Genomic DNA, 25,636 nt, shown 5'->3' with positions numbered 1-25,636 from the left:
CCCCTGGACTGCCAGGAAAGTCCCTTACTGTCTTTTTGATTATAGCCATCCTAGTGGCTCTATAACGGTATCTCACTGTGTATGTGTTTGTGTTTGTGTTTTGTTTGTTTTTTTTCTAAGATAGGCTTTATTTTTTATTTTTCGGCTGCACCAGGGATTGAACCCAGGCCCTTGGCAGTAAGAATGTGGCGTGCTAACCACTGGACTGCCAGGGAATTTCCCTCACTGTGGGTTTTTTTTTAATTAATTAATTATTAATTAATTAATTTACTTGCTGCATTGGGTCTTTGTTGCTGTGTGTGGGCTTTCTCTAGTCGCGATGAGCAGGGGATACTCTTCATTGCAGTGTGTCGGCTTCTCAGTGCAGTGGCATCTCTTGCTGTGGAGCGTGGGGCTCTAGGTGCATGGGCTTCAGTAGCTGTAGGATGCAGGCTCAGTAGTTGGGGCGCATGGGCTTAGTTGCTTTGAGGCATGTGGGATCTTCCTGGACCAGGGGTTAAACCCATGTGCCCTGCATTGGCAGGTGGATTCTTAACCACTGAGCCACCAGGGAAGTCCCAGTACCATACTTCTTGGTGATTATAGTTTGCTAGTGGGTTTTGAGATTAGGAAGTGTGAGTCCTCCAACTTTATTCTATTTCAAGATTGTTTTGTCTATTCTAGGTTCCATATGAATTTTAGGATCATCTTGTCAATTTCTGCAAAAAACAGCAGCTAGGATTGTGGGGGGTTTATGTTGCATCTACAGATCAGTTTCGGGAACATTGCTATCTTAACAATATTAAATCTTCCAGTCTTTGAACAAGATATATCTTTTTCTTTTTTTTAATATTTATTTATTTGGCTGTGCCTGGCCTTAGTTGTAGCACATGGGATCTATTTCCCTGACCAGGGACTGAACCTGGGCCCCCTTGTATTGGGAGAGCGGAATCTTAACCACTGGACTACCAGGGAAGCCCTGATATACCTTTTCATTTATTTAAATCTCCTTTAATTTCTTTAAACAGTATTTTATAGTTTTTAGTGTACAAGTCTTTCACCTCCTTGCTTTCTGGCCGTTGTCGTTTCTCATGAAAAATCAGTTGTTAATCTTATTGAGAATCCTTTGCACGTGGTGAGTCACTTGTCTCTTGCTGCTTTCAAGATTATCTCTTTGTCTTTGATTTTCAGTACTTTGTGATGTGTTTAGGTGTGGATCTCTTTTATTCTACTTAGAGCTTGTTGAGCTTGGATGTGTAGATTACTGTTTTTCATCAAATTTGGGAATTTTTCTGCCATTATTTCTTCAAATATTCATTCTATGCCTTTTCTCCTTCTGGAACTCCCATTATTCATTTTGGCAGTGATTTTTTTTTTTTTTTTGAGGCAGCGAATTGCACAGTTTGTCAATCTGAGTATGTTTGTGTTTCTGAAAACAAGAGATATACCAAAGATTCTTTAACCAAACTGGAGGTTAAAAGAGTATGAAGATATGGCAGAGGTGGGGGTGGAAAGGTAGCATGGGGAGACACTGGTGATAAGATTAGCTCAGATGGAGAAAGCAAGCCAAGTGGAATAGAGATGAAGGTAGCAGACGTAGTTCAGATATAGGAACATAACACGTGACAGACAGGGAGGAATAAGCCCATACATCATAAGGTACTTTAAAATTAAATGCTGTTGAAACATTGGGTAGCCATGTGAATAAAAGTAACTTATAAATGGCCTTAATTTTCAGATAAGTTAAAAAGCAAAATTAGTTTTAAAGAGAAGACAAAAACCAATTAAAATTATATTCTTAACCGTGATAGAGATAGATTTGGGAACGAGAAGGCATTGTTTGTGGCAAAATTGGTGTTGTCTCTTCTATAGAAATAAAATGTTATGTATGATAAAATTGAGGAAGTGATAAAGGAAAAATACTGATAAAGGAAAAATGTTTGTGATAATTGAGGCAGAAAAATAATATCCAATTTGACAAAGAATAGTTTTTTTTTCTATACAACTTGTACAGATGTAAAGGCAGTTTGGTAGGAAGATGCACGGATGATAAACTCTACCATGTGGAGAAACAATGTCTGTTTTCACCAATTAAGGAAATGCAGTGAAAAAAACTATGAGGTTCTACTTTATAACCAAAGAACTAACTAAAATGAATAAAATTGATAAACAATAGTGTTGAGGGTGTGTGGGTGAGCAGGCACATGTGTGGTTTTATTGGTGACATTTTGAATTAATTTCTCCACTTAACAACCAGGTGAGCATCTGCTTGCGTGTGAGGCATTGAAGCAGCTCCAGCAGATGTTCAGTGAGCACTTGCAACGTGCTAGATGCTAGTGACGCAAAGATGAATGAGACCAAAGGCTCTTTTGGTGTAGTGGGGAGACAGAAAAGAAAATAAGACCATTCAAGGGCCGTTTTTGTCTCAACTCCTCCTCTTGGGGCCCTGAGGAGGACCTGCTCAGGGTCTTCAAAGCCCACCTTTGTGTGAACCTAGAGCCTTCCTCAGGGCATTCATTGTCTAAAGGTAAAGGTACAACAGGTGCATCTGTAACTAGTATACAAAGAAGAAGTGGTCAGGCTGTGAAGGTAGACTTGGCAGGGGCTTTGAGGAACCTTGAGGAGGACAAGTTACTGCTGGCAGGGCTGGGGCCCCAGCAAGATTTTACCTCGCCTTCCCCTGCTCATTTTTAGCCGAAGCTCAGCCTGGCTGCAAACCTTCTTCTTCTTCTTCTTCTTTTTTTTTTTTTTTAATAAATTTATGTATTTATTTGTTTTATTGGCTGTGTTGGGTCTTTTTTTTTTTTGCTGTGCACGGGCTTTCTTTTTAGTTGCGGTGAATGGGGGCTACCCCTCATTGTGGTGCGCGGGCTCCTCATTGCTGTGGCTTCTCTTGTTGCGGAGCACAGACTCCAGGCCTGTGGGCTTCAGTAGTTGTAGCACATGGGCTCAATAGTTGTGGCTCACGGGCTCTAAAGTGCAGGCTCAATAGTTGTGGCGCACGGGCTTAGTTGCTCTGCAGCATGTGGGATCCTCCTGGAGCTGGATCGAACCCGTGTCCCCTGCATTGGCAGGCGGACTTTTAATTAACCACTGCGCCACCTAGGAAGCCCTGCAAACCTTCTTTTTATAAGCACAGGCCACTCAGTGCTGCCCACTTGTCCACTTGCCTTCTTGCCTGCCCCTGCAACCAAGATCACTGGCTACAGGGGCTCTGTGTTGGGGTCTGTCCATCCCTCAGGACACCACACTGATTCTTGGGGCTTAGATGCCAACCATGTATCCATGCTGCTTGGTGGTGGTGATTTGTGTGGTCAAGCCTGGTAAACATCAGATACTTGATGAGCTGGATGCAACACGGAGAGAATAGCCACAGAAACACCTAGGGCATGTCGTAACCTGGATGACGGATATGCTGGGGGGAGCCCCATGGGTGCCATAGGACCTCTTTGGCCACTTTAGTCCTAAATGCTCCCATGAGGGAGCAAAAGCCATTGTGCCTACCCAGCTGCAGTTGTTTCTTGCTGAGGCTTATAGGGAATCAGTATGGGGATGATTTCCAGGGCTGAGAGTTTGTTTCTATCTTCCTCTGGACTCCCAGAATCCTTGGGCAGGAGCTTCTGGGCAGTGTGCCAGGTGGCTGGCTCTTCAGATCTGTCTTCCGCATCTACTGAAATGATCACTGAATGAAGCAGAGCAGCCTTGTCTCCCACCAAGAGGTAGAGCATGTCAACCTTTTAGGAGACTTGAGTTTCCTTTTGTTTTTTATGATCCAGATTTTGAAGAACCCCCTTTTCCCTTTCTTTCCTTAGTCTTTGAATATCTCCAGAGCTGAAGAGCTCACCCCTTTAATTTCTACGCAGCATGACCCAGGTTGAATAAGGATTTTAGACTTTTCTTTCCTGTGTCAATCTCAAATCTTCCTCCCTGTGTTTCTGTTCACTGGCCTCACTTTTTTTTTTTTTGGCTGTGTTGGGTCTTTGTTGCTGCATGCAGGCTTTCTCTAGTTGCAGCAAGTGGGGACTACTCTTTGTTGCGGTGCACGGGCTTCTCATTTCGGTGGCTTCTCTTGTTGCTGAGCACGGGCTCTAGGTGCACAGGGTTCTATGGTTGCAGCGCTTGGGTTTAGTAGTTGTGGCTCATGGGCTCTAGAGCGCAGGCTCAGTAGTTGTGGTGCACAGGCTTAGTTGCTCCATGGCATGTGGGATCTTCCCCGACCAGGGATCGAACCCGTGTCCCCCTGCATTGGCAGGCAGATTCTTAACCACTGCACCACCAGGGAAGTCCATGACCTCACTTTTGTCCTTGGACGTTTCCGGGGAGCCCTTCACTGCTTCCTGTTTGCATAGGAATGAAGTGGGAGGTTCTTTGAGGGGATGGACTGGAACTGAGACTAGTAGGTGAGGAAAGTCCAGATGTCCACATCCTAGGCTATTGTCTGATCTCCGATTCCCTGAGTGGCTCAACCCTTCTAGGCCCCAAACTCTGCAAGGTCCCTGGGAAGAGCAGCTAACAGAAGGGAGCTCACTCAGGCCCCTGCTTGCAGTGTTGTCTTCCCCACCCGAGTGTGGGGAAGTCCCCAAAGCATGATTTGATGTTGGTAGTAGGGTGACAGGCCAAGCGGCCCCCATCAGGTGTGTGATGAAGGTCTTCCCCACTATGCCCAGGACCTATGTGTTCAGTACTGACATGTGCCCTCTGATTCCTCTGCAGGAGCTGATCGACCTCAAGATGCTTCAGTGCAAGAGAGTTGTCAATGGTGAGTGCAGCTGTGGTCCCAGGATTGTGTGTGTGCCTGGTCACGCCCACGCTGTGCTACCACTGTCCTTGCCCGGAAGTCAGTGTCCTCCAGGGTGCTCCTTGCCTGGCTATGTAACTTTGTGGATCACATGCTCTCTTGAGAATAGTCACTGCTCTCCAGAGACCGTGACAAATAGCCAGACGTGAAACAGGCTTAGTATGCCTTCTACCCACAGGCTTGCTGGCATATAAATCACCAGGTTTCATAGTACAGATGGGACCCTTGGGATCAGGATGGCTTCGGCACTGATCCTGGCTCTGCTGCTCACTGTGACCTTGGGCAAGTCACTTGTCCTCTCTGCCTCAGTTTCTTTATCTGTAAAAGGAAAATCATAATCCCTGCTTTACTTAAAGCATAGGGTTAGAGTGAGGATCAAATAAAATAAGGAACATGTAAATATTTTGCAAATGGAAGTGGTTGTGCTGAATTGTGGTTTTGCTTATACTTTATTGATGAGGCTGATTCTGCTTTGATGGGAGTTGTGGTATTGTTTGAGGTTTTTGAAATGTATACCCACTTGTGAAATCAATATAAATTCACTAGAACTTTTGTCAATTTTGTCTTTGTTTTAGACATATTTTCTTTGTGTTATGAAAAATTCAATGTTATAGATGAATATAACCTAAAAAATGAAAATCCCCCATAATCCCGTACTTGAAGAGCAATCACGAAGGGAATTAACATGTACTTTTACACATTTCCTAAAGTGTGTCAGTATAAAAATATGACATGTTTATATATACTCTCTCTCCTATACACAGACTTGGGATCATGGTACACATTTTGCCACTTTCTTTTCTTTTCTTTTCTATTTTTTGGGGGCTGCCCTGCACAGCATGCGGGATCCTAGTTCCCCGACCAGGGATCAAACCCATGACCCCTGCAGTGGCAGCGTGGAGTCCCAACCACTGGACTGCCAGGGAAGTCCCTGCCACTTTCTTTTCAATTAGGACATTTTCCCTTGTCAGTACCTATAGCCGACTGTGTCAGAAGTGATCTCACCAGTGCTTTAACAGGGGTTCCAGAATTTTGATGTTAAACAGAAAGCCGTAGTATAAACACACTAAGTGCTTGTTGTTCTCTCGTACTGCTTACTGCCAGTCGTGAGCAGTCTCTGCTGTTGGTGATCACTTCGATTACCTCTCCCAACATGTCACTGCCTTTACCCCACCTTTTTAACCTTCTAATCTGTTTGGTGCTGGGATGATAATAACAGCTTCCCTTTATGGAAGTGCTTTACGTGCATTAAAGATCCCGTTTATTTCTCAGAATAGCCTTTGCGATGGGTGTGTTCTCCCATCTGCCACATTGGACCCTTCCATGTGGAAGTCATCTTTGAAAGCTAACAATGTTAGTACCTATTGTAGAGCTTCATTGTGAAGAGCATGAGAGATACTTGTCTGCAATAGTTATGTTCTATAAAGTTGCTGAAAACACCAAGTTAGCGAATGTGGAACCATTGCTCCTAGGGGAAATACATGGTTAGGTTCCAGTAAGTCTCTGGTCATGCTATTTCATTATGTTATTTTAGATCAATATATAACCTTATTTCATGTGTCTTTCTGTTTAAAGACACATTATTTAACATATACTATTAATCATTAATATTGAACTCACAGCCAACACCACTGTGTTTTCATGCCTGAATAAAGCTTGTCTTAACACATGTATTTTCTCCATAAGGTATATCACAGCCTTCTTATGCTTAGGAGTGCTAGATAGCACTTCAGCAGTATGCTTGGGGCCATTTTAAACACTGAGATCACCAACAGAAAGCACAAAAATGCAAAAAAAAAAAAAAAAAGTAGCATTATATATATCACCATAAAGACACTTGTTTACAGAATGAGAGCTGAAACAAGAAGGCAGAATGTTGCCTTGTTTGACCTCAGCTGGGAATGTGTGCATTGGTGACTGAAATTTGCAGTTACGTGCATGTCTGTGAATGACCATGAAAATGCCACAAGTGTTGATTTGGGGGTTACAAATAAACTTTAGCAACCAGGCAAATTTGCAGATACACAACTGCAAATAACGAGGATTGACTGTAATACTGTAAATCTCCACTCATAGTACCTGGCACATGATAGATAAGTAACTAAGAACAGCAGTTTTGCTGAACTTCAGAGTGACATCTTCTGGGAAAATTTGGGCAAAATCTGAAACAAAGATAAGGTTCTTCATACATACATCTTTTTTTTTCAACAGTAAAAAAATTGCACAGTCATTTGCAGCAATATGGATGGGCCTAGAGATAATCATACTAAGTGAAGTAAGTCAGACAGAGAAAGACAAACACCATATGATGTCACTTATATGCGGAATCTAAAATATGACACAAATGAACTTATTTGCAAAACAGAAACAGACTCACAGACATAGAAACCAAACTTATGGTTACCAAAGGGGCAAATGAGGGGAATAAATTAGGAGTTTGTAATTAGCAGATACAGACTACTGTATAAAACAGATAAACAACAAGGTCCTATTGTACAGCACAGGGAACTATATTCAATATCTTGTAATAAACTATAATGAAAAAGAATATGAAAAAAATATATGTATACATATTATAATCGAATCACTGCTGTACACCAGAAACTAACACAACATTGTAAATCAACTATACTCCAATAAAAATTTAAAAAAAAGTAAAGTAAGGATGATTCCAAAGATTCATGTCATTTCTAGCTGAGTAGAAAATTTTCTTCTAAAAAAGGTAATTTCTGACTGAAGGAAATGTGGGAAAAAAACCCAATTATATATGAGAAAGATATTCACAATATATTGTATCTTGTGTTATTTTGAGGCTTCCATAATGAAGTAAACATTGCAAAAAGAAGAAATCCAAAGCAATGAATAATTCATTAAAAAAACTTTTTCTCAAAAAAAAAGTGCAAAATGTAAACGCCATGCAGAGAAAATGGATAAAACACAAGCACACAGTTTAACAGATAACTGTAAAGCGAGGGACCATGTAACTAAGCATCCCTAGGTCAGGGAACAGAGCTCAGAAGTCTCCCAGGTATACACTGATTTCTTTCAAGTATAGTGTACTTGTAGCACCCCATTTTTCCCTTCAAGGTGATACTTTTGCTACGTTTTCTTCCAGGGGTTAGGCTAGGTTGAATCTGCTTCTTCACTGAGTGGCCCCATGTGTTTGTCTTTTCTTGTAGAAGTGCTCAGCACAGTGGACTTTGTCGCTCCTGACGACCGAGTGGTCTTCCGCACCTGCGAAAGGGAGCAAAGCAAGGTCGTCTTCCAGATGGTACGATATCCCAGGACTGAGCACACCTCCCATCTCATGCCCTGTGCCGGGCCAGTGTTACATGCCTGGGTTCTGTTGCACAGCGGTCTTCAGTCTTCCTGAAGACCCTGCTTTAAACGATTTTCAGAGATCTGCTCATGAGCGATTACGCTGTTGGAGACGGTTTATGGAGATCAAGCTATTAGCAATCTGTTACATGCTTCCAGTCTCAAATTTAATTTCCTTCATTGTAGAGATTGTCTATTTGGCATGACATATATTTTTATTCGCTAGCATTGGTTGTTCAGATCATGGTCTTTGTTTTGTGTAGTCTGTATATATTTCCCATAAAAAGAAATTAGGTTTCTTGAAGAGTAGTTAAGATTTGTGTTGGGGTTGTAGTGATTCTGTAGTTCTCTCACTTTGGGTGTTTCCCGGTATTTTTTCAGAAATACTTCCTGAAAGATGTTTAGGTTTGTAAAAAATTGGTAACAATGAGTAGCCATATGATTAAGGCAAATATAGCAAAATGTTAATTGTTGAATCTACGTGGTGGGTGTATGAATGTTCACTGTAAAATTTTTCCAACTTTTTTGTATGTTTGAAGGTAGTCACAGCATTGATGACATTTTCTTAGCCTTCCAGGTCCACTTTTGGCCTCCAGCAGTGGGCTAGCTGTTTGAGAGAATGCCAGCTGGACTCCGCTTGCTGATGTGTGTGTGTGTGCGTGCACATGCATGGTGTGCCTGCGTGTGTTTGTGTATGCAGATGGGCCAGTATCAGGGCAGTGGTTGATACAGCCTCTTGTGTTCCCAGGGGACTTCAGACGCAGAGCGAGCTCTTGCCGTGGCCAGGCTTATGTAAGTTCTTCCCTCGTTGGTACTGCCTTTGCCTCTCTTGTGGGCTGTGAGGTCTTACTGTTCCTGGTGAACTTGGAGGTGACCACCTTTCTGCTTCCTAGTCAACTACTTTCTGTTTCCAGGTTAAAAGGGTCAGGTTCCCTTCTCTATTTGTGGTTTCCAAGGGCTGCCCTGGGACTCATGTGAACCCACTGTGTCTGGACCCCAGAGAACCTCTGGGTGGGAGCCTATTTTTTCGTGTTTATTTGTGAGGTTTCCTTTCCAGAGACTCTCATGACTGTGAACCCTGAAGTTTTAAATCTCATGAAGTGTCAGTAAGACTTATTGCTTCCTAAATTAAGGAAGGCAAGAGAGTAATGTGGTTAGGGAGAGGGGCTTTGGAGTTAGACCTGGGTTGGAATTCTGGCTTTGCTACCTGCTGACTGAGTGACCTTAGCTAAGTTACTTAACCTCACTGAGAACTTAGTTTCCTCACCTATAAAATGATACCAATAGTACCACCTCCCTCTGGCATTATAGGAAAGGGTAAATGAAATGATGCATGTAAGTGTCTTTGCAGTGTGTGGCACGTAGTGAGCACTTAGTAAGTTGTTAGCTGTTGTTATTAATTACAAAAAGGGTGAGAAGGAACTCAGACAGTAGTTGCTGCTGGTCACAGACTGGTAACTGTGTATGTACCAGGGGATGAGGAAAGGATCCTTTCTGAGAATTGTTTGGAGAAAGCCAGCTGTGCATCCTAGCACACAAAGACAGCCCTCCACTTCCACCAGAACCAGTGCTCTGGGAAAGGGCTCTTGTGCTCGTGTCACTTTTGTGCATTGGCAAATGGCTTTCACTACTCAGTTAGAACTGGAACTCTGGGGTGGAGTGTAGTGTGGCTGTCACTCCGTGTTTGAGTTACCTGATACAACTCAGAACTAGCAACATCCTCTACAACTAGCCCCCCCCACATGTGTGAGCACGTTATGTCCTTCCTCTGGAGCGCTGCCCAGGAGGAGAGGCAGTTGTACATTTTAGAGACAGGGTTTTTCAGCTTCTGTCCCTGAGGGTTGGTGTGTTTTAGCGGGCCGGGGAACATTAAGAATTTCATGAGCACAGACCCATACCTTTGATTTTACGTCTTACCCTCAAGTTGAATATTTATTACCTTTCCTTCCTTCATGTTTTTCCAGAGAAAATGATGTGGCTGGAATTGATGTCAACATGGGCTGTCCTAAAGAGTATTCCACCAAGGTAAACTGAGTTCATTATACTCCTTACAAATACAGGGTGCAGATTAAAGGAGAGTGACAAGAGGTGACAACTAAGTACAGTACCTGACTCTGAACTAGATCCTGTACTGACAGGCAAAGTGCTCAGAAGGATATTATTAGGCCAACTGGCAAAATTGGAATATAGACCATGGTAGATTAGCTAAAAATACTGTATCAATGAAAATGTATGAAGTTATGTAAGAATATCCCTATTCTTAGAAAATACACACTGAAATATTTAGGGGTCAAGGCCTATGATATATATAATTACCCTCAAATGGTTCAGGAAAAATTTTAAATATGCACACACACATATATACACAAAGAAATACACACACACACACACACACACACACACACCCCACCACTCATGCCCAAGTAATAAAACAAATGATGTAAATGTTAAAAGAAAGAATAATGTGAACAGGGCTTTACTTTTTCATGAATAAAAATAGAGGATGCAATACATGTGTCCCTATTGTCATAGCAGAAGGGACCAGACAGGACTGCTATGGAAATTCAGAGAAAGGAGCAGAAGGGCAGCCCTTAAACTCAGGATCCTATGGGGAAAGGTGATCCTTGCTGAGGAGGTTTGGGACTTTGCAGGCAGAGGGAGTGGCACAATCAGGGACCCAGAGGCCAACATGAAGCAGAAGCAGGGAACCTTGATTTCACCAGAGGGTTAGGAAGTAGGAGGAAGCAGAGGAACACAGGATTGACAATCTTGGTTGGGACCAGATTAGCTGAATTTTGATATTTAGATATTCTGACCTTTTGGGAACAGAGAAGGCTGTGATCAGAAACTTAGTTTCTCCCCCCAGGAGAAACCAATGTTACTAGTTTCTTGTGTGTCTTTCCAAATATATTCTGTAAATAGAAATACTAATCTGGAAGCCATGTATCTAGTGGATTCAAGTGGAAAGAGGCTAGAGGTCAGGATACAGATATTGGAGATGATTGTCTTGGGTCCACCGGAGAGACCAGGGATGGAGAAAAGAGAAGGCAGATTGGGGCAGAATTTGACAGTGCTTGGGTGGCAAGTGATTGGACTGGGAGTGGGAGGTGGGGTGAGTGGTGGGGGCAGAGGGAGGAGAGACTGGCAGCCAGGAGGACGGTGGGTCTTCAACGTCGTCGTCGGGACTGCTGGAGGAAGAGGAGGTTTGGGGCAGATAATGAGGACAGCTTGGGGCTGGCTGAGTGTGAGGCACTAGAGGGACTCCTGCAGGGCTGCCTTGGGAACCTTATCACAGGGTGCGAGGGTCTGCAGTGTAGCTGTAGCAGATGTCCCCATAGTCCACTGCCCAGGGTCAGCCACTTTGCTCTCAGGAGTTACTTGGCCTGGGGGCCTTCGTATCAGGCCAGGAGGCTGAAGACTGCCTGAGGCCCTTTGGATGCTTGAAACCCAGAAGGCCTTGTGGATGGATAGGAGGTTTGAAAGAGCTGAAAATATCAGGCTCTGCTTTGCTACCTTCTAATTACTTCTTTGTGTGCCTGAGTTATGTACGGAGCAGAGTTGTAATTGTTCGAATATTCTCCCTGAGATCATGGAGTGAAAAAAGCAAGGGGCATACAGTTTATTGTCTGTTAACTGTATCTCAATAAAAGTTCTTAAAAAAAAAAGCAAGGAGCAGAATTGAATAGGATGTATCACCATTTATATATGGGGATGGAGAATGAATATATATATATATTTACTTTTCTTTTTATTATATTTGGAAAGACACACAAGAAACTGGTGACACTGGTTTCCCCTGGGGAAGGAAACTAAGTTTTTATTTGGTTTTGCATAGGGAGTAAATTCCCTTTGCAGGGGTGCTACTCAAAATAAATAACAATGGTTATAGCACTGGCACTGACCAGTCAGAACAGATACCTCCCAGTGTGCTGTACCAGTACATACCAGCTGAAGATCTGCTCTCTTCTCGTGGTTCGAAAATTGAAGTCATATTAAAAAAATAAAGTTTTCGCTTTTTCTAAGGAGGGCGAGTTCTTACTCTTTATCCTTTTGAACCTTTAAGATTTTTAATACGTTACCTGTTCAAAAAAGAAAATTAAGAAGTTAAATAGAAAGGAAGGAAGGAAGGAAATACCAATTGGAAAAGCTATTGTTGTGGAAGGGGCAGTGAGACTGGGTTTTAGATCTTATGATTCCACAAGGAAGAGCCGGATTGTGTGTGAAGTGAAGGACAGACAGACCCAGGGTGAGTGACCAGGGCTTCCTCAAGGCCTGTAAGGTTGTATCTGGAGGTAGTCCAGGGCTAGTAGCTCTGCTCTTCTTGTTCTCGTCTGAAATGCAGTCTCAGTCTGTGCTGGTTCTCTCTGGTTCTAATGTGTAGTCCTTAAACATGAAATTAAACCATAATAACTGAATTTAAACCTTCTGAGCACATTCCATGAGCATTCATTAGTATGTAGTCTATATACCTGACAGCATATATTTATTGAATTTGTTTTTCTCCCCTTTACCGTAATGGGTTCAGATTTTTAACATTCTCCTCTCCTCTCCTCCATTTATTAAAGTAATTCATACCTTTGCCCAGAACTTGGATAATATAGAAAAGTACGGAAAAGAACAGCAATCCCATCATCAAGAGACAACCATGGTTGTTAATGTTGAGATTTAAGTGGCTCCAGGGTTGTTGATTCCATCGGCTGGGGCTTTTGTTAAAGTTTGACATTGGTCTGGGTGCTCAGGACTGGGCAGGCCATTGTTACTGGCAGGGGAGCAGGGCCCGGACAAGGCTTGCAGGTTGTGTGTCTCTAGGTGGCTTTGCTGGCGGTGGTGGTATCAAAGCACGTGACGGTAGGATAGAAAGAAGGTGCATTTGATCTCATTTCAAGGGGAGAATGACCCATTGTTTTTTTAAGGGCTAGGCAGATGGTGGGGTTTAGTTTAATTAAGGCACTGAGACCCTGAGTAGGAAATGGGCAGTCCTGAAAAATGATTTTTTAGAATCCACTTCTAGATGGATCTGTGGGTCTTGCTGAGGGGATCAGAGTGCTGGCTTTTAGAATTCATCAAACTGATCCGTGACGTTGTGGACACAGATGCTGCTGCTTTCCTCCTTGCTTGGGAGAAATGCTGATGGCCAGTGGACCTTGGTTCCGTGGAGGCAAGTGCTGGCGTACGGCCAGTTTGCCATACCACAGGGAGGAGCCACCTTCCTCCAGTTGAAAGAAGCCCTTCTGTGTGCTTTTCCTTAGGGAGGAATGGGAGCTGCCCTGCTGTCAGATCCTGACAAGATTGAGCAGGTAAGTCCTGCATGAGTGAAAGCAGAGGTCCTTAAACATGCCTATGAACTAGTGTTGCCTGGAACACCTTCCCTACCCCTTCTCCCAGATTTAGAGAATCAGTCACTCCACTGGGGGTCTGGAAATTTTTTAAAAGGCTTTCCAGTGATTTTGACATGCAGCCAGGTTCAGGAACCTCTGAGTCAGCCTGCAATAGCCTTGGATTGGAGTTCCTTAAAAGCCCAGGACTGGGGACATGTCAGCAGAGAGCCAGGGGTCCTGAGGACTCTGTATTGCATTTCTCCCTCCTGAGATCATGAGAGCATAGGCCGGGCTACCTGTGGGTTGTGGATGGGCTCAGTGGCTGTGTATGTCAGGGCGTAGGGAGAGGGGGTGATTGGCCTCTCCTGGGGGCTTGATGGGAGCATCAGTGGGTCCCCTGCACACTGATAGAGTCCACCATCAGCCTTTGAGAGCAGGCCAGGCAAGGCCAGGGCCATACAGGATAAGCTGAAGTTAGTCTCCTCTGATCCCTTTTCCTTGGTGGTTCTGGTGGCCAGGTTTATGAGCCTTGGGGTCAGGTTGGTGTTTGCCGCCAGTGTTGTGAGCTGCCAGGGCATGTGGGAGTGACATTTTCTGCCACACCACATGCACCTTTTACTTTCCTTTCTCAGTTCTCCAACTTTCTCCTTGCTGCTCCTCTTAGTTCCTTTGATTTCCTTTTCATTCTCCATGCCTGCTTCCATCTCTGAGCTTTAAACTGCCTAGTGCCTCCCACAGGCTAGAGCAACTTGGGATAAGGCAGCATCAATAAGAGCTGCCATTGCTGTGTCAGCAGCTCAACCCTGTGTATTCCTCCAGCCCCACTGTCTCTGGGATCTAGGAAAACCTGCGTGCTAATGGGTTAGGTGCCTTCTCATTTTTCCCGTGTGCGGACAGGCACAGATGATGACCTCCAGTCAGACACCTCTATGCAGGCTGGAGTGGATGTGGACAACTTTGGATTCCACATTTAGGGGACAGGCCTCAGTAGGGGTTGTTTGCTTCACAACGTGTACATTCAGGCATTTCTGTTATCCTCTGGCCTCCTAGTTTCTCCCACCCATGCTGTTGGCTCTGTCCTCACCACTGCCCTTCTTTGGGCACATTTCACACATGAGGCAGCAGAATTAATTACCCCACCTCAGAAGCTCAGTTCATTTCATTAATTCTCTGGTTGGCAGGGTGGTCGGATGAGCCAGGTTGGACTATGGATGGGGTTTGCCTCATGGAAGGGAGGTTGCAGGCTTCCACAGTAAAGCCAGATGAGACCCAGGAGGAGTGGGATGGATTAGATTCAGGCTCAAATTGTGCTGGCAAACTGGGTGAGCTGGGTGAGAGTTTGTAGGTCCTTCCAGGCTTGGTGTTTTTGGTCCATGGTTCCATCTGTGGAAGCATCTCAGGACCACCTGCAGAGATTTTTTTCAAAATAAGAATGCTTGTTTGGGGGTGGTGAAAATTTTTGGACATAGATAGTGGTGCACGACACTATGAACTAATGCCACTGAATTATATACTTAAAAATGGTTGACTGACAATTTTATGTTATAAAACCACAATAATAATCAAACCACAACAGTAATAATAATAATAATAAAAAGGATGCTATCTATGGCGAATTCTGCATATTCTTGGGTAGATAGAGGCAGGGAGGGGGTAGCAGTCTTTTGAAAAAGCTTCCCAGGTGACCCTGGTGTACCCTCCCTATGTTAAGAACCTCAGTTTAAGACTCTATATCAGTAATATCCTCTCTCCGACCCCTGCCCCTGGCTGCCCAGGGCATCCCCTTGTGTGCACTGTACTTGAGCCATGGCTGACAATCAGCAGAGCCAGGACTTGAACTCAGGTGTCACTGATTCCCAGGTCTGTCTTTCCCATCCTCCTCCCTACCCCCTCCCCAACAACCAGGGAAGCCAAGGTCTGCTTTTCCTGAGGCAGCCAGGAAAAGCTGACTGGGGAGATGAGCCTGCCCGTGGGTAGATGTGCCCTATATGGGCACATCTCAGGTCCTTTTCCCACATAGACTTTTCACGCCACAGAGACATGGGGTGTGGCTTGAATCTGGGAGAGTTGGATCCAGGAGAGGTTCAGCTAGAGTCTGACCAGAAGACAGACTCTATTTGCGCTTTCCTCTCAGTGTGACTCCTGCAAGGGGCTAGGACTTTTGGTTACTAATTTCCTTCCTGGTCCTGAACACACCCATGAAATAAACAGAAATACTGAAGAAAGTACTTAGAGTTGCTTGGATAAAATACACCAAGAGGAAGTTCTGAAAAACAAAGAATTGGACCAAACCAGCTGATGTTGCTTAAATCACCAAACATCAGAGGATTCTGAATCAGCACTTGCAAAGGAAACTTCCAGAGATGGTACTGTCAGCTTGAGGGACAGGACTAGAGTGAGAAGTTTTATTGTGCATCCTGATGGATCTGGTAGCCCCTCCTCCTCCCTTAAAGTGTAGGTGCCCCTTTAAGCCCTGCCAGAGTCACCCTAGGGCGACCTCAGGCCCAGTCCGTTTCCTGGGGCAGCACCTGGGGACTGTTCCTTCCTGCTAGTCTCTGGCAGTTATGCCTGGGGCAGCAGGCCCTGTCTTGCCCATGACCTGTCATATCAGCCCAGCTTCTTGGTCTGATGTTTCCTGGAGGGACCTGCGTTAGCCTGTTCCTGAGAGAAAGGCCATCTTCACTGGTTCTTGAAACCTGGCTCTCTGCTGCCCCCACCTGTCCAGAGCCAGACTGGCAGGAGCTGCCTGGATGTCCCCTCTGCTATGCTGGACAGGGATTCAGTTTCTTGGAAGAGGGCTCTTGGGATCACCTTCCCCCTAGCTTGCCTGCCCCAAAATTTTTGATGAGGAAAGAAGATAAAGATAGCAAGGTCACAGACATGCAGTGTCATCTACACCTTTCCTGATCTCTGACTCTTGGTCTGGACTTGCTACTTGCCCGATAATTTCCTGTGTGACTTTCTTGATCTTTATTTGGAGTCCTTTGCAATTAGTATGCAAAATAAACACTTGTAAATATGTCGACTGTGCTGTCTTTTCCTTTGTCAGTTTCATTCCTGTATATCTGACTCCCCTCAAGAGAGGGGTACCAGAGGCCAGGGCCCAGGACCTGTTCAAGCTTTCCTGCTCCCTCACTTAGCAGATCCTGGAACAGCACTCAGGGAACAGGCCTTCAAATAAGAATGGAGCTGTGAGCCGTGTGTTCTTAACCAGGATTAGGCCTCAGAAACATTTTGAGGAGGGATTGTGTTGGGCAGAGTCTTTTGAAATCACGTATTCCTAAGCCCTGCCCCTAGAGACCCATTCAGGAAAGATGAGGTGGAACCTAAGATTCTGTATTTCTTCAGCTCTCCAGGTGATTCTGCTGTTTGCCCTGGCAGAGGATCCCTGCCAGCACAAGCACGCAGACCCCTTCATGCATTCATTCACTCACTCATTCATTCATTTACCAAATATATGTATACTGCTACGTGCTAGGCAAGGGGCTGTGGTGCTGGGGCTTAGCAGAGAAAAAAGGTGAACTCCTTCCCTCGTGGAGCTTCCATGTATATGCATGCAATAGACGCATTCACATGGACGCATTCATGGACATAAACATGTCCTTAACACTAGGCCGCACAGGTCTGGAGCAGAGTTCGTTAGTACAAGCAGTTGTGTTTGTTCCAGAAGAGGCAGATGCTCTTGTGTTCTCCACCCTGCAGATCCTCAGCACTCTTGTTAAAGGGACACGCAGACCTGTGACCTGCAAGATTCGCATCTTGCCATCGGTAAGGATGGTGTGTTACATCTGAAGGTCCATTTTCTCTGGGGATATTGATTTGGGGGTGTGAATAATTCTTGAGGGGCTGAGTTAGGTTTGGAGGAGGGGGAAGAACTGAGCCCACTTTAGGAGCTGGCAACTACTCCCTCTGTGGCTTCAGTAACCACACTGTGTGGTCCTGTCCCTCAGCTGGAAGACACCCTGAGCCTTGTGAAGCGAATAGAGAGGACCGGCATTGCAGCTATCGCAGTTCATGGGAGGTGAGTGTTCGCCTTCTAGGGACCGACTTGCAGGGAGGTCCCCAGGCATCTTAATGATGCTTCACCACACTCCAGGTGACTAGCAGCTTCTATCCTACAAGTGCAGCCTAGCTCTGCTTGGCTCTTTGACATCCCCTAAGTCCAGAGGGCAGTCAAACCGTTTATGGGGTTGCGTTTTTCTTTGTTTCATTCATTGAGCATCTACTGGCGGTAGGCACTGCCCCAAGCTTTAGAAATACAGAGAGACCAAGGGGAAGGAGAAACGCCCCTACCCTCAAGATGTGTAAATGGTAGAGACTGAGTGATTTGCTCAACATTGTATCATGTAGCCAGGAAATGGTGGAATTAGAGCTCTGACTCTGAATCTCATTTTCTTTCCACCAAATTCAGCAATAGCTTCTCCCTCAAATGACCCCAGGCAGATTGCTGTTCTTTTAGAGGCACTACCTCTTTTGTCTGCCCTTGTTGGACTGCCAGCTGTCACAGTGACTATTTTAAACAGTCCTTGAGTCTGTAGCTAATGTGCTCTCTACTGAGAGCTGAGGTGTTGCTGAAGGTTACCCTTGATTTCCCAGTCGAACTTGCTCCCGGTTTCCAGGATGTACTTTTGTACGGAATCCCAGGTCAGCAAACTTTGGCCAGAGTGACCTCTCTTCTGAGTGATGTTCATTTTGAGTTCAGGGGGTCTTGTAGGAACAGCCCATTTTTTGCTGGTTGTATTTATTACAGCATTTTCAGAGAAGAGAACCCAGAACTCCCAACATAAAAAGACAGAAAAGCAGAGCTGTGCGTGTTGAAGCCAGCAGGGGGAGGTGAGAGGCCACACACGTGTACACACAGGCCCCTCCCGGAAGCAGTAGGCTCTGGGCTCAGACTGCCTGGTTTCAGATCCTAGCTCTGCTGCTTGTTGGCTGTGTATCCTTGGACAAATCACTTAACCTCTCTGAGCACCACAGTCCTCATTTGGAAATTAAGATAATTTCTGCTTTATAGGGTTGTCATGAGGCTTTTATGAGACTGTGAATATACAGCCTTGGCGTAGTGCCTGGCATATCGTGTTCTCTGAATAAATAAAGCTGTTCCTTTTCCCCAGTAGTGGGAAACACTAGGAAGACAGATTTGGATGAGTTTAAAGAGGGACTTTCTGGCCGTCAGAGTTGTTAAGGATGGGCTAGAATTGGATTGTTGGGGGGGTGCGGGGAGGGGGAGGGGAAGGCTGGGTTGATAGGGCTTTCTAAGGCCCTGTGGCCCCAGTGCTCTTGTTGAGGAGTATAGCAGAGGGACACACACAGACAGGACCTGGGCAAGGGCTGTCTGTTCAACTACCTCTCTGGCTTGTCAGCGCAGCTCAAGTCAGGGCTTACCTTAGCATCCCTAAGACTCACTCACTCATACACAAGAACTTCTTGCAGTTGACCTTGGATGCAGGGGCCCTGGATTGTGGTCTTGCCTCCCCTGCGACTTTGGTGACAGCCATGGTCTGTGGCCTGCTCTGGTTGCTGGGCCTACCCTGTGCCAGGTGCCTCTCCCCAGGATCAGCTGCCCAGCTTGGCCTCAGCACACGCAGCTGTGTGGGAGTGGCCAGTCTAAGTGGCGGCAGCTGTTCCCAGTCCCTCAGGGAGGGCAAGACCGGGACAGTAAGGGCAGCATTCTTAAGGCACCGTCTCTCATCTCTGGCAGAGGCGAGGGGAGGCTGGGGAATGGCGGTGTGGCCACCCACATCAGCTCCCTGCAGCCATGCCTCACCTGCAGGCCTCTGAGACCTGGACTTGCCTTCTCAGCGTGGACCCGTGTTGCCGCTGCCCCTGCCATGCACAGCAGAGGTCAGGGAGAGCCATCCCCTGTAGCCCAGAGCCCTTTCCCTGCTGCCCCCATGGCCTTCCTGAGGTTTAGCAAGGAGGACAGTAGGATTTGGCTAACGTAAGCCGGTACTAAGTGTGACATGGCCTTTGGCACTCAGTCCCCAGCCCCATCTCTTTATCTCCAAGGAAGCGGGAGGAGCGACCTCAGCACCCTGTCAGCTGTGAAGCCATCAAAGCCATCGCCGAAACCCTCTCCATTCCTGTCATAGCCAAGTAAGCCTCCCTTCCTCTTCATTTATTTTTTCATGTCTCGCTTCACCCAGAAGGGATTTGAACTGACAAACAGAAAATGGAACGAGATAGCATCAAAAAATGACCCTAAGGGAAAAGAAGAAAAGGGTGTGACAAAAATGAACTTGGGAATGAGGCTGAGAAGTGCCCATCGTGTCCCTCGGTGAATGGCTGATGGAGGTATGCAGGAGGCCGGCGCCCAGAACACTCCGCTGGACAGGCTGAAGTGGGAGTGTTCAGGGAAGGCAAGAAAATGGCTGCTGAAACAGGCCCCGGGGAAGGTGACGTCACACCCAGAGTTAGGTGTGTAGGGTGAGGCGTCCCAAGCCCGAGCACAGAGAGCCATGGCTCAGGGACATGAGGCAGGTCACAGGCCAAAGCCCAGATGAGCATCCTGGGCGGCGACAGGACCAGAACCTAGACTGGCAGGTGTGAGGTACCGGTGGCCAGCCCAAAGGCTTAGCAGTAAGACAGCAATGTCCTCTTGCCACTGAGGAGCCGGCCTGTGTAGGCCAGTTGGGAGTCCAGCTCAGCCCTGTACCTGCCTGATGGCAGGTTGGGAACAGAGAAGTTCTGAAGCCGTAAAGCCCTGACAAATGGCATGCCTGACTGGAGGGAGGGAGGAGGGAGCTGAGGGTGGGGTGGTCGCCAGGCCCAGCCTTCCCTAGGTCAAGGAGTGTTAGGGGTGGCTTGGAGAGAGGGTAGGACTACTCAAGACCCTGGACCCTGTTGCTGCTGTTGCCACCTGAGGGGGTTCCCCCATCCCTGTCCCCACACACAATGCTGTCTCTGGGCTGAGGCTGCTGCCTGGCTCCTAGTGGAACAGACAGAGCAGTTTCCAAGGGGTGGCAGGGTGGCCGGAAGGGAAATTACAACCAAACCGGGCCTGCTTCCTTCCTCTCGTGACCACCACTGCATCTGTTCCCTCTCTAGGGTTTTGACATATATGTGGCCCAGCCTGGGGGTTTTCCTGTGATCCCTGTATCTACGTACAGACCCCTGTCTTTCGGATGTGGGCTGGCTTTCGCCACTGTTGGGGATGAGGGGGAAGGAAGGTAAACATTCCGGAGCACCCATTAGGTGCCAGGCATAGTTTGGGCTGCTTTACTCTATTATCTCACTTGGTGCTCCTGACCCCACAGTGGGGTGTGTGTTATAATCTCCAGTCTCCCTAAGCATTCGTAGCTGAAAGACTTGGCCAAAGCCACACACTTAATAAGTGGCAGATCTAGGAGCTGCCTTTTTCTGAAAACGCTGGTACAAGGATGGGGATGCCCCTCACCTCCTGTTGCTTTTCAGTGGAGGATCTCATGACCACATCCAAGGATATTTGGATATAGAGGACTTTCGACAAGCCACGGCAGCCTCTTCAGTGATGGTGGCCCGAGCGGCCATGTGGAACCCGTCCATCTTCCTCAAGGAGGGTCCACGGCCCTTGGAGGAGGTCATGCAGAAGTACATCAGATACGTATGTCTATGCACTTTTTCAAAACAAACATTTCTCACTGTCTGCCATATTCTTGCAGAAAGTGCTTTGGGTGAGCCCCCAACCCCCAGCAGCTCTCCTTTTCTTTTTAGTGTAGCGTAGCATCGGGTCTTCCTGGCTGCAATGTGAAGGGCAGGGTGCTGGGAAGCCATGGCCCTACCATTGCCCCCTTCTAAAGCTTTCAAGGTGCGAGGAATCCAGAGGCAAGGACCTCTGGATCCGGGATGCTATTGGAGCCCTAAACACACAATATCCTTCTGTGAGTCTCTGTCACCCCTATGCCCCCTACACGTACACATGCATGCACAGTGACGGTGGCGTCTGTGTCACTTATGCCAATGGGTTGGCTCCAGGGCAGCCACAGCCAGGAGGAGCCATTGTAGCTGTTGTTGAGGACGGATTCTCTCCATAAAGACGGGTCCCTTGGTCATCAGTCATAATCACTTCTAAAAATCTTCTCTTGCTAATTCCCAGAATGCTTTAGTCTATGGCTTGGGAAATAGCCTAACTTTGACCCTCTTCTCAGGGAACAGCTTTTTCTTCTCCCCTGGGGTTTGAGGGTAGTGCTGGGCACATTTCCCTGTAAAGGAGTTTTTGGACACCTGCACTATTTATTTGGCACAACCCTGGCACTCTGTAGAACTCTGACCAGCTGTGCGTGTCTGTTTGCAGAGACAGTGAGTGGTCCTCAAATTCCTCAGTGAGCTGGGCCAGAGCAGAGAATGCAGCTCTCACCCCGAGCAGACTTCCACCCTCCTCTTCAGTCCCGGAGCTCCCACCTGCCTGGGGGGTCAGGAGCTTCTCAGATCCTCAGACTGCCATGACTGTGCCTGGGCAGTTGTGGCTGCTGTGACATGTGGGTGTCCCCAGGGCTGTGCAACCTGGGGGTGGTAGGAGGCCCTGAGGCCTGAGCCTAGAGCCTCTGTTCTAGAGCCTCTTCTGCTCGATGCTGCAGCTTTCATCCCTTTGGTTCTGGATGTCCTGTTAAGCAGGTTGGTGCGCACAGGCCCTCCAATGGCCTGGGTCAGCCAGAGGCAAGGGGGGCTTGGTTCAGTCTAGGTCGGCTGGCTGGCAAGTCTGTGGCAGGGAAGGCAGGTTCAGTAGTGCCGAGCTTGCTCACTGGCTAAAAGGTGATGTTATCCTTCCTGCTCAGCCTGTCCCTTGGCAGTTCCTCAAGAGGGTGTGTCGGGCCAGAGGAAGGGAGCAGCTTTCAAGCATAGGCAGGGCTGCTTCTGGTCCAGTCAGGGGCCTTCTGTTCCAAACAAGCCGAATCAAGACCTTGCCGCCGGCCAGGGCCTACCCACGTGTCCCTGCTTTGTCGTGAGTGTTCGGTGGCACCTCCAAGGCACTGAAGACATAGGTTTAGGTGGAGATAGGAGATTTGTATAGGGGGTGAGTAGGAGAGGGGGTTCTGGGGGGCTAGGGCACCCTTTACCCACTACTCTCCTGCCTGCCCCAGCCAGGCCAGCTTGCACTGGGTATCCCTGGGCAGTTGTCTGGCCTCCCTGAGCCTGCATTTCCCAGTCGAGTAGTGGTAACGACTTGTCTAGCTCAGTGAAGTGACAAGTAACCTGTGCGAACATGCTTGGTCTGTGGTGGTGGGCTTTGCCCACGTTGGGGGAAATTGGAGACAGGCCGTTTAAGATGTGGGAGGGGCAGGTACCCACCATGGTTATAAGTAGAAGCAGCTCACCCTCGTCCCAGGGCTGGTCCTGTCACACCAGAACTTGATTGTTCCCCCCTCCCTGCCTTGGAAGATGCTCAGCAACAGGTCCTTTGTGGTAGCTGATGCAGGAGGAGCTCCCTGCACATCTAGACCTTCGTCAGGCTGTCCGGTAGAGTGTGGTCCCGACCGTGGGTCTCAGCTGTGACCCTTAAGCATTGTGCCACCTACTAGAGGAGTAGATGGCCAAGGTGGAGGTGGCTCTTTTATAGGGTCACACTGCCTCGGCTGCACACCCCTCTGATGTCCCCTTGGGGCCCCTTTCCGTGCCATCAGAGCAGAGCTCAGGCCTCAGAGCCTGCCGGGGCAGCAGAGGAGTCATGGCAGTTCTTCTCTCAGGCTGTGCAGTATGACAACCACTACACCAACACCAAGTACTGCTTGTGCCAGATGCTACGAGAACAGCTGGAGTCGCCGCAGGGAAGATGGCTCCATGCCGCCCAGTCTTCCCAGGAAATTTGGTGAGAGGGGCAACGGGCTGTTTACCTGTCTTTGCAGACATTACCCAGACTTGACCCTGAGGCCTAAGTTGACTCTACCAGGGGACCCAGGACACAGCTCCTGGAGGTGGATGTGCCAGAGTGGGGAGGTACTTTCAAAGCTTTAGAACTTTCCATGCCTGGACTGATCTCAGCAGCAGAATTTCGGAATCCGGGGCACTAGTCTGGAGGAAGGTGAGGGCTGGAGTCCCTGGGGAGGAAGGGGCTCTCTTGGTAGCAGATCTGTCACATGCCAGGCCGCCAAGATCCAGTGGTTAGGAGAGTTGGGTTGTAGATAGGAGCCCCAGGCCTGAGCCTGCACCCACACCCCATCCCTCTGCAGTCTGGGAGGCCAGCCCTGGATCCTCTAGATCTGGCAGAGCTCTAACTCAGGTGGTTGACCCTTGGGGCCCCTCACAACCTGGTCTAGTGCTTGTTCCCACAGCTCCCCTTCTTCCTGTGCTTGTACAGGGTCCCCTGCCTGAATGCGGTCTCCCCCGCCTGTTAGCTGTCTATACCCTCTTTGCTCCAGACAAGCCTTTCTGGATCAGGCTTGCCCTCAGGCAGCCATCTTCATGAATGTCCTCCAGCCCTTAAGATGCTTCCTAGAGGGAAGAGCCTTGCCAGAACCTTCCTCCTCACCCTGGACTTTTAGTATTCATTCTGTCCCTACCCCATGTCGCTTCACCAGCCTGACCCAGTTATCTTGTGAGCTCAAGAGGATCACTCTGTAGCTCTGGGTGGCACCTCAATTTAGGCTGGGCCTGACAGTTTGTGGTCAGGGCGGGAAGTGGCGAACCAGTCAGTGGTCAGGCCTCCGTGTCTTCCTCTCACGGGGCTGCACGCGGAGGAGGCTGTGTACACCCCGGGCGCCAGTTCCCTATAGCTCAACTCACACTGCTGGCTGGGGCACCCGCTTGTGTGTTCCTCCTCAGAAGAGAGGCTGCAGGTGACCTTTGGGACCTTTCCCACCCAGCCCAGCCTGCCTCCCGGTGCTCATGCTCAGGGGCCTGCATTCACTCTCAGTCTTTCAGTTCAGGCTGATCACAGGCATGTGTAGGAAGCACCTTCTGATGGCTAGGCCCTGGTGGTGTTTGGGTGTATGCGGGGGGCATTTCTCAGTGGTGGGGCCCTGGGGCTCCTATAGTAGTTTCCTGAATGCTGGCTTCTCTAAGGGGCCTGCCCTACTCTGCCTGTCCTTTCGTAGTGAGGCCTTTGGCCTTGGCACCTTCTATGAGGAGACCACACGAGAGCTGGACTCCCGGCGGGCCAGACTCTTGGCCAGGAGCCCAGAGGAGGCGGAGGAGCCAGCTGAAGACACCTCTGGTATCATTAAGATGGCTGTCAAGTTTGACCGGTAGGTCTCCAGCTTGGCCTCAGCTTGGGCCAGGGCCAGTGTCCTCAGGTCTGACTGGGCCAGCAAGCTGGCTGCCGTCCACGGTTAATGCCAAGCTCAAGGACCACAGATCTCCTTGTTTTGGATGCTTGTTCTCAGTTTTCAGCACCCAAAGAAGGTACTTTGGAGAAGACAGTCCCTGAAAGTGCAGGCAGTGCTGTCAAGGGTGTGCATGCTGTCTCCAGGGTGACTAAACTATACTTTTTTCCTGACTCGCCCCCTCCCACACCTCAGGCTGGGGGCACTTGTCCCCTTCTGTCCCTCAGTGTGTTTTCTCCCTGGCCCTCAGGTGTTAGCTGGCAGATTCGCAGCAGGACCGGGGCCCTCATCTGGCTGAGCAGCCCACCCTCACTGCCCCTGGCTAGCCCTGTGGTGCCCTCTCTAGGCAGAAGTGGCCTCAGGCCAGTTATTGCCTCCAACTATGACTCGGCTTTGAATGGGGTCCTCATCCTTGTCCTCTGCCGTCTGAGATCTGAACCTTTCTTGGGTCCCCAGGCCCAGACCAGGAGTCAGTCTTGTCTGGCAGGGACTTGGGAGGAGGGATGTGGGCATAGCTGTTGGGCAGTCATGTCCAGGGAGAGTTCCTGGTGGGACGTTGGAACATGGCACTTCCCACCCTGTCACCGCCTGACTCTGAAACCAGAATCCACTGTGCCCAAGGCAGCAGCGAATCACCCTGACACTTGGTGGACATACTCAGGGTGGGCACTGAGCTAGATCCTGAGACCACTGTGTGGCCACCTGTGTTCCCCACTCCCACCCACTCCCTCCTGATGTTTTCTTGAGTGGCAAACTATACCTTCCTTCTTGGCTGTTGAAGGCTGATTTCCAGGCTGGAGGTCAGAGTTCTGGAGTTCATTTCCCATCCCAATTCCCTGAGCAACTGGAGCCCTTCTTCCCTTTAGGTAGAGCTCAGGCCCCAAGCCACTGGCGGGACAGAAATGGGAGCTCAAGGGAATAGGTAGAGGAGTCCCAAGGCAGCAGTCTGTTGTCTCAGTTCCTGCAGCTCCTACCAGGAACTGAGT

At 48.0% G+C, this 25,636-nt stretch overlaps 1 protein-coding gene across 6 annotated transcripts in view; it reads left to right on the top strand.

The window, feature by feature from the left end:
• DUS2 (dihydrouridine synthase 2) overlaps positions 1-25,636 on the top strand; it is a 41,274-nt gene that overhangs the window by 13,540 nt on the left and 2,098 nt on the right. For 4 of the 6 annotated variants that reach the window (XR_009049628.1, XM_057710788.1, XM_057710786.1 and 1 more), the window contains exons 4-14: positions 4,693-4,738; positions 7,957-8,048; positions 8,844-8,887; positions 10,060-10,120; positions 13,345-13,392; positions 17,116-17,181; positions 17,364-17,434; positions 19,423-19,509; positions 20,827-20,995; positions 23,076-23,197; positions 24,423-24,572. Coding sequence is in view for 5 of the 6 variants with exons in the window: in XM_057710788.1 (XP_057566771.1) it covers positions 4,693-4,738; positions 7,957-8,048; positions 8,844-8,887; positions 10,060-10,120; positions 13,345-13,392; positions 17,116-17,181; positions 17,364-17,434; positions 19,423-19,509; positions 20,827-20,995; positions 23,076-23,197; positions 24,423-24,572 (956 nt within the window). In the remaining variant the exon portion in view is untranslated. The remainder of the gene's footprint in view (positions 1-4,692; positions 4,739-7,956; positions 8,049-8,843; positions 8,888-10,059; positions 10,121-13,344; positions 13,393-17,115; positions 17,182-17,363; positions 17,435-19,422; positions 19,510-20,826; positions 20,996-23,075; positions 23,198-24,422; positions 24,573-25,636) is intronic. The other 2 variants (XM_057710790.1, XM_057710789.1) reach the window with 1 other exon arrangement.

This window comes from Hippopotamus amphibius, chromosome 16, assembly GCF_030028045.1.
Source record: "Hippopotamus amphibius kiboko isolate mHipAmp2 chromosome 16, mHipAmp2.hap2, whole genome shotgun sequence".
In the NCBI taxonomy this organism is placed as follows: domain Eukaryota; kingdom Metazoa; phylum Chordata; class Mammalia; order Artiodactyla; family Hippopotamidae; genus Hippopotamus; species Hippopotamus amphibius.
The sequence above is the reverse complement of the archived record's forward strand: the minus strand, read 5'-3'. Positions and strand labels throughout refer to the sequence as shown.